The 8,124-nt window shown below is 43.7% G+C and overlaps 1 protein-coding gene across 1 annotated transcript; it reads right to left on the bottom strand.

The window, feature by feature from the left end:
* Positions 1-5,474: 5,474 nt before the first annotated feature.
* LOC310871989 (translation machinery-associated protein 7-like) lies at positions 5,475-5,669 on the bottom strand (the record flags this gene model as incomplete). Its single annotated transcript, XM_083783640.1, has 1 exon — positions 5,475-5,669. The coding sequence occupies one exon, from the start codon at positions 5,667-5,669 to the stop codon at positions 5,475-5,477; it is 195 nt and encodes a 64-aa protein (XP_083639766.1).
* Between the last annotated feature and the right edge of the window lie 2,455 nt (positions 5,670-8,124).

Here is an 8,124-nt window from a genome sequence, read left to right as displayed (position 1 = left end):
ATACTTTTCTATGGTAAGGACGGGAGCCTCAAATAGCCATGGTCTCTGGCCTTTGTACTCGCCCCCCTATTGTGAAAGGGCTTAAAATAAATGAAAACGTGAAAATAGCTAAACTACAGTACAACTTCACAATGCGTTGCATTTTATACCATTTTCAAAAGTATTCATATTATTTATAGTGAAATATATGTTTTTTTTTCCTGTTCCATTTTCCTCTCCTTTCCAATTGTCCCTCACTGGTCCCCGGGCCCCCACTTTGAAAAGTGAAAACCAGTAGCCTAGTATATTATGCAGTATTTAATGGACAGTATGCCGTATACCTGCATAGTTGCAGTGTTTATTGTCTCCACCAGGCCGAAGGCATGTGGGGAGAGTATGTTTTGCACTCCGTCCGTCCGTGTGTCCGTGTGTGTGTCCGTGAACAGCTAATCTCGGCCACCGTTAACCCGGTCGATGCCATATTTTGCACACACACTCCCTGGATGCCAACCATGAACCTCTGCCCCAAACTTTCCAGAACGGCCTGTTATAGCGCCACCAGGAGGCCGCTTTGTGCAAAACAAGTTTTTCAATTCCATATTTTGCACACACACTCCCTGGATGCCAACCATGAACCTCTGCCCCAAACTTTCCAGAACGGCCTGTTATAGCGCCACCAGGAGGCCGCTTTGTGCAAAACAAGTTTTTGCACAGTACACCTACAGATTTTGTCCAAACATCACGCAAATTGGTACACAGTCTCTCTAGAGCCATTCAACGAAACGGGTCTTTCAGATTTATCACACTCCATCCTGATTGGTTAAGATTGGCTTCCAAAGTTCACAGGAGTGCTCAGTTTCAAACAAAATGCTGCAAATCATGAACACATCGCGTGATTTCCGTGAAATTGTGCACCCACATTCCCACTAGGCCGAGGACGAAATGCCACATGAACAATTTCAACTCAGCCTCAAGGTGGCGCTATAACTGGCCGAAAAGTGTTTTTACCTCTAACTGCACGGATCTGTGGATAACCTGGTGGAGACCTGTGCCCGGAAGGGCACTTTTTCTAGTTTATACTGTATTTTTGAATGCTTCGTGTTTGATTTATTTGACAAATTTAAAAGCTACTAAAGTTGTGCTACAGGGCATGTCTTCAAGGCAGAAATGTAACTGACAGTCACATTCATTCTAACTAAGGCCTTTGGTCAACAATCAGTGTCTTTAAATCAACAAGGTGACTTTCCTGTAGTGCTTTAAAGCACAGCCAGGCCTCACACTGCATGAAGCTGCTGGAAAGATGTTTTTAAAACCATTAACATGATTTGTTAGCCAATATTTTGTTAACACTGCGCTCAAGTGTGGAGACAAATTTATTAAACCATACTATATTTTCCACATGACATGTTTTAGTTACCCTTTTTCTCCGACTACGCCACTAATAAACGTGATAGTCAAAGTGTCCAGCATGTTATACCAGACGATTACCCCATCCCCTACTGGTAATAAACCAGACGATTACCCCATCCTCTACTGGTAATTACTTGTCTTCATATGAAAAGGATGAGAAAGTAATGTTTACGTGTGTCACTATGGCAACAGTGAAATATACAAGGACATCTCCTAAAGTAGGTCATTGAAAAAAAAGTGTGAAGGACTGCAGATGCACTCATGCTCTAATTTACACAATTCACAATTATTGTCGGGCAGAAGAAACCTCTTATCTCCATATTTTTACTTTTTATGTTTTATTGTTTCGTAAATTAATGCTCTACTTTAATAGTCATACTAGTCACACAAAAGTTAGCAAAAAATAGCCGCTCTTCAAGCTCAAAACGTGTTGCTTTTGAGCTCGTAGATCAGCTAATTCTGCAATTTTTTAATTAGATTCCCAAAGTTACTGTTTTGGACTTTGGATTTTTAAATGTATGCATAGTCCTCCATGGCACCGTTGGAGGTGCAACAAAGAAAGCAGAAAGACCATCCTTCTGTATTAAATAAAGTAAATCAAGGTTGAAAATTTCATGTTGGCTCATTAGTAATAGCATAATAGTGTGTGTATTAATGATGAGCCAGGGGAAACAAAGACTTGAATGCTGCTGGTGGTTTTTGGACCCCTGTGGTATAGCTATAGCTACATCATAATATCATGAAAATGGATAATGGCTCATGTTCTCATATATCAAAGGTACTGTATGGAAGTAAATAAATAAGGTACAGTATGTATACTGCTTCAAGTTTGGAGCGAACATTCCATTGGAGGCTTTATGTAAATTCTCAATAGGGCAATAAAGCAAACTAAGTAAATAAGCATAACATGGTACAATATACTGACATCACCGTTTTCAGGCAGCTTGACAATTATTTCCTGCAAACGTAAGGGAATATCGTGCCAAAAACATCAATGTGCTCCGGGTCAGAATTCAACCTTTTACAGCCCTGTATAACTATAAGCTTTCTTATGGCTACATGTAGAAAACGTAACCGATGATATCATTGCTGGGAAAGTCTTGTTCTGACAACCACCCAACGTGTACTCTCGTCTGCACGCTGCTGCCTCATTGTGCTGGAGTCTTTGCAAGGAAAATCGTTGAAAGGCAACAGGTTTTTGTCAATTTCTAGTAGAGAATTCATATATTCTCTCTACCATGTAGCGTTCTAATTCATTTAGTTTGACTGCCAGAAACGGTATTTGTAACACGATATTCTTTGTGCACATGCGCACAATGAATATCAAATTATCAAGGTGTTCAAATACCGTCTCTGGCGGTCATCCAGATTTCACAGAACCTTATAGTTACATCTCTAACTCTCGTTTCCTGGCTGTGATGGCAGTGCTTTATATGGACACGTGGGCTTTTGGGGTGGGTTTTCATGTGGGCCAGACACTGACTTCATTCCCACAAAGCTAACCGCACAAGTCCCATCCATCCTGCTTCCCGTTCTGCCAGCCAACCCCTGCTTCCTACCATTACCCTCTGGGACTGCCGATGGGGGAAAAAGAGACTCATATCAAATCCTCGCCTTTTGGGCCTACGGGATAGAGAGGTGAAAACGCTGCTAAAATATTCGAGACACATTTCTCTGGTTTCACTCCATAAGCAGTCTCTAAGCTACTGTTTTGGATTTGATTTTACAGTTTAATGTCAGGCATAACGGCGAAGGCATTACTGAAGATATACAAATGCCAGAGTTTTTTCATACTCAATACTTTCCAACCAAATATGACTTTTCCCAGATTCAAAAAGCCATGGAAGTCACGAATGAAGAAATATAGCCTACATAGTCCGCTTTACAGGAAAGACTAACTGGCTGTATTAAAAGAACAGAATCAAATCACAATCTTGTATCAATAGCCTACATACGGCAACCTAAGCTAAACTGTATACATGCATACAAGCTTATTTTGTTCACTAAGAACCTGCAAATCTTAACCTATAATCTTTTGCTGTTGTTTTTTTTCACAAAGGGCCATGGTCTTACAACAAAATATAAATATAAATTGGGCTTCACTTTTACATGAAAAGGAACAAGACAATAATTTGCTAACAATGTAACCACCATAACCACCACATGCCTTGTAGTCTGTCTTGTTGGCCTGGCTGTCTACAAGAGAATAACCATCAAACAAGTTTGCTGCCCCCTCAGGATATTTTGGGCCTGCTCCATTAGTGAGAGCAAACCATCGGTTTGCTAGTACTACAGTTGTTCACTAATCACTTGCCTTAGATTTACAACATTTTTGGACAGGTCATTTTCAATCCTGCTCCAGTAATTACTGTCAGACAACATACAAATGGTGGAGAGAACAACTTCTCACGCCAAAGCTAGCTACAAAAATAACACTGACGCAACATGACATGAGGACATGAGGAAGTCCAAATAGGTTTTGTGGTAAATAAATCTGTCTTTCTGATGATAAAATAAATTCAAAGGAACAAACTGATGTGATCAGCATTAGAATGCAATGTACAGTATTGTCCAACTAGATCCAGATTGTACGATTACTAGACAGATATTTGAACCATCAAAAGTTCAAGCTGCAAACTTGTCTCAGATCATCATTCCTATTCAAACTGCTTTATGAATACAGACTCAGACCAATGTGCGAGATTTCAACCATGCTTGGAAACTCAGCTTCTAACTCTGCAACAACACAGACTACTAAAGCTATTCTCCCTTCCCAGCATTCAACCAGATGCCTGGCAAACCCATGTCTGTAATCACAGACTTGTAAACGGAGTTTTCAAAGTTCAGCTCGTTAATAATAAGTGCTGTTGACAGCTGGTCCCCACTTGCTTGCCGTTCGAGAAAGCTGCAAGACTCACATTTCACACTATAGCCCTCAGATAAGCTTTAATATTATTATCACATGCACTCTCGCAGCTTCACTGAATACTGCAGGGCCAAATTAGCCATTGGGCCAGGGCCCCTGCCTTCGGGGAAACTGGACAGCGCAGTACTGGGTTTGAGGCCCTGAGAAGGGCTCATGGGGCCCTTCATTGTACCCTTTGATTGTATTAAATGTAGGTTAAAAAAAAAGATGATAAAAGAGAAAAATCAAAAAATTGGGCCCAAACAATTTAGCATCCCAGGGGACCTGGAATACTGTATGATGCACCATACAGTATCCCATTCCTCAGTTCACAACACAAATCAGAATAAAATGTGTAAGACTATGTGTAAGAAAAACCCAAAATTGGATAGGGTTCCTAACAGGGAAACCAAATAAATTGATATTATGTGATGCTCAACCAATGGCACATCTCCCACGCCAATCACAATTTGCGTCCTCACTTTTCGTCTTCACTTTTCTGCCCTCACATTTGTCTTCAATGTTTGTGTTTACACAGGTCGGCCAGGTAGAAAATATTTACCTCATGGTTTTGAAAGGAGGTTCTTTCTCACTGATGGGTCCAGCAATGGACAGGAGGGGCAAAACATAGTCTCGGCCACGCTTTCGGCTTGACGGAGACAAAGACAAGTGATAAGTACACTTGGACTCTGAACTGTAGACACTCGTGCCGCGATGGGAGCTTTTATTACATCCAGTGTTTTTGGACACATTTGTGGAAAAAAATTAAAAAATAAAAAATAGCCATTTTCTCTCCCCCTGGTCTCCCCTGCAGGGTCCCATAAAGTCAGGTCCTTTTCTTTTCTCTATGTACATGCTTCCACTCTTATGCCGATGACACACTGCTTTACGACCAGTCCACACTCAAGTTAACGAAAAACATCACAGTAGAAAGAAGCAGCACTTGAAAATAAAGGTTGTAAGACTGAATTAAATTAAGTTATTTTCTTTATTCTGACATGTTTTGGCATATAGCCTTTATCAGAGCAAGTTTTAAACTTGTATTGGGGCCCCTAACCAATCCAAATCATGTGGATCTTGGTTTATCCTGGTAAACCAAACGGGCATCCATGAAGGCAGAAATCGGTGTTAAGGAACCTTGTACCAAGTGAGTGAGTATCATCTTCAGTTCTTCACATTCTCATTTCTTGCCTGATTTCTTAATTCCACCAGACACCAGAGGTCCTTTCCCCCCTGCTTTGGCCTTCAGTTCCTCCATGGCCTTCTGGTCCGCTTTCTGCTTCTGCTTAAAGGCCAAATCCTGATCATCTAGATCCTTGTTCTGTTTCTTGGGTGCTTTCAGGGGCTTCTTCTTACCACCATCTCTTCCAGACATGTTGTAAACTGTTTACTAATGTGACAAACCCTTTATCAAAGTTTGACTATATTTATGTGGCCATCCTGTGATATCAGTCATCTATAATCTGTCATTTATGACATATCTATGATGTATGACTCCAAATATGGTCATGGTAGGCTGGTAATGTTTTGAACCTTGTGTTCTCCAGAGCCTGCTCTCCCTCCACACTCTCTGTTACCCCCTTAATTAGGTCTGACCACCACTTCATAACCTTCTCCCTCTCTCTCTCCACCCTCCCGCCTAAACCTACTAACCCCCCGAACGTCACATCCTGACGCAATCTCAAATCCCTAAACCCCTCCTCCCTCTCATCCTCTATTCTCTCCTCTCTACCCTCCCTGGAGTCATTCCTCTCCCTCTCACCTGACACTGCAACCTCATCCTTCCTCTCCTCTATCTCATCTGCATTCGACCAACACTGCCCGCTCTCATCCAGGCCAGCTCGCTCATGTCCACCTGGCTATCTGAAACTCTCAGATCTGAACGAACACCTCTAAGGGCAGCCGAAAGAAAGTGGCACAAGACGAAGCTACCAGATGACCTTTCACACTTTCACTCACTCCTCTCTGCCTTTGCCCACTCACTAACCACTGCTAAAACCTCTTTCTACCACACCAAAATCCAATCCTGTAGCTCTTCTCCACTTTCACCTCCCTCCTTAAACCCCCTCCCCCCACTCAACCTTCATCCCTCACTGCTGATGTTTTTGTCAACTACTTCGAGAAGAAGGTTGATGATATCAGCAGCTCCTTTCCTCCCCTCCCACATAAAGTGGCATCTGACTCAACCAACACCAACCCCAACATACCATGCATGTCCTCCTTCTCTCCTCTTTCCCCAGACGAGGTTCTACAACTAGTAACATCCTCTAGACCTACCACTTGTCCTCTTGACCCTGTCCCGTCTCCAATCTTCCAGACCATCGCAGCTGATCTGCTCCCCTTCATCACCTCCATCATCAACACCTCAGTAACCTCAGGCTGCGTCCCATCTGCCCTCAAGTCAGCCAGAGTAACACCACTCCTCAAAAAACCAACCCTTGACCCCTCAGATGTCAAGAACTACAGACCGGTATCACTCCTTTCATTTATTTCTAAAACCATTGAATGTTTCGTCTCCAACCAGCTCTCTCTCCATCTCTCACAGAACAACCTGCTGGATCCCAACCAGTCCGGATTCAAGAAGGCCCACTCCACAGAAACTGCCCTGCTGGCAGTCACAGAAGCACTACATGCTGCCCAAGCTGCTTCACACTCTGCAGTACTGATTCTCCTAGACCTATCAGCAGCATTTGACACAGTGAACCACCAGCTGCTCCTAGACACCCTACCGGAGCTAGGCATCGGTGGAACGGCACTAAAGTGGTTCTCCTCCTACCTAACCGACCGGACCTACCAGGTTTCCTGGAAAGGTCTGTTATCATCCCCCCGAACCCTCCAAACTGGGGTCCCACAGGGATCTGTACTTGGTCCCCTCCTTTTCTCACTGTACACTAAATCCCTTGGCACTATCATCTCTGCTCACAATATATCCTATCACTGCTACCCCTCTGCCACTCAGGTGGAAGAGCGCATCACTGCATGCCTGGCTGACATCTCACAGTGGATGTCCTCCAACCACCTCAAGCTGAACCCAGACAAGACTGAGCTTCTCTTCTTCCCAGCTAAGTCCTGCCCTATGCGGGAGCTAACTATTTCCGTAGACAACGCCCTGGTAACGTCTGTCCCAACAGCCAGGAATCTTGGTGTTGTCCTGGACAGTCAGCTCTCGTTCAAAGCTCACATCACAGCTGTCACTCGATCATGTAGGTTCACACTCTATAACATACGACGAATTAGATCGTTCCTCACCCAGGAATCAGCCCAGCTCCTAATCCAGACAACAGTCTTGTCAAAACTCGACTATTGTAACTCCCTCCTTACTGGCCTACCAGCATGTGCACGTAAGCCTCTCCAGCTGATCCAAAATGCAGCAGCTCGCTTGGTCTTCAACCAGCCAAAATTCTCACATGTCTCCCCCCTGCTCCGCTCCCTCCACTGGCTCCCGGTCGCTGCCCGCACAGAATACAAAACTCTGATGCTGGCATTCAAAGCAACCACAGGTATGGCTCCCCCATATCTTGCAAGTATGATTGAACCCTACAAACCCTCCCGCGCACTCAGATCAGCCAACGCAGGGAAACTGGAAGTACCCTCACTAAAAACGCCAGGACAACGCTCCACACGTCCCAAACTCTTCTCCCTTCTGGCTCCAAAACTGTGGAATGCACTTCCCATTGCAGTCAGAACTGCAGCATCACTCCCAATCTTCCGCCGTAGCCTGAAAACCCACCTTTTCAGACTCCATCATGGCCCATAGCACTTACCCCTAACCCCTTAGATAGCATTTCTGTTGGCTTAGATAGCATTTGACACAAACTTATAGCATGTTA

The sequence above is a fragment of the Protomyctophum parallelum genome, assembly GCF_964188405.1.
Source record: "Protomyctophum parallelum genome assembly, chromosome: 15".
NCBI classification, from domain to species: Eukaryota; Metazoa; Chordata; class Actinopteri; order Myctophiformes; family Myctophidae; genus Protomyctophum; species Protomyctophum parallelum.
This window is presented reverse-complemented; position numbering and strand designations above follow the sequence as displayed.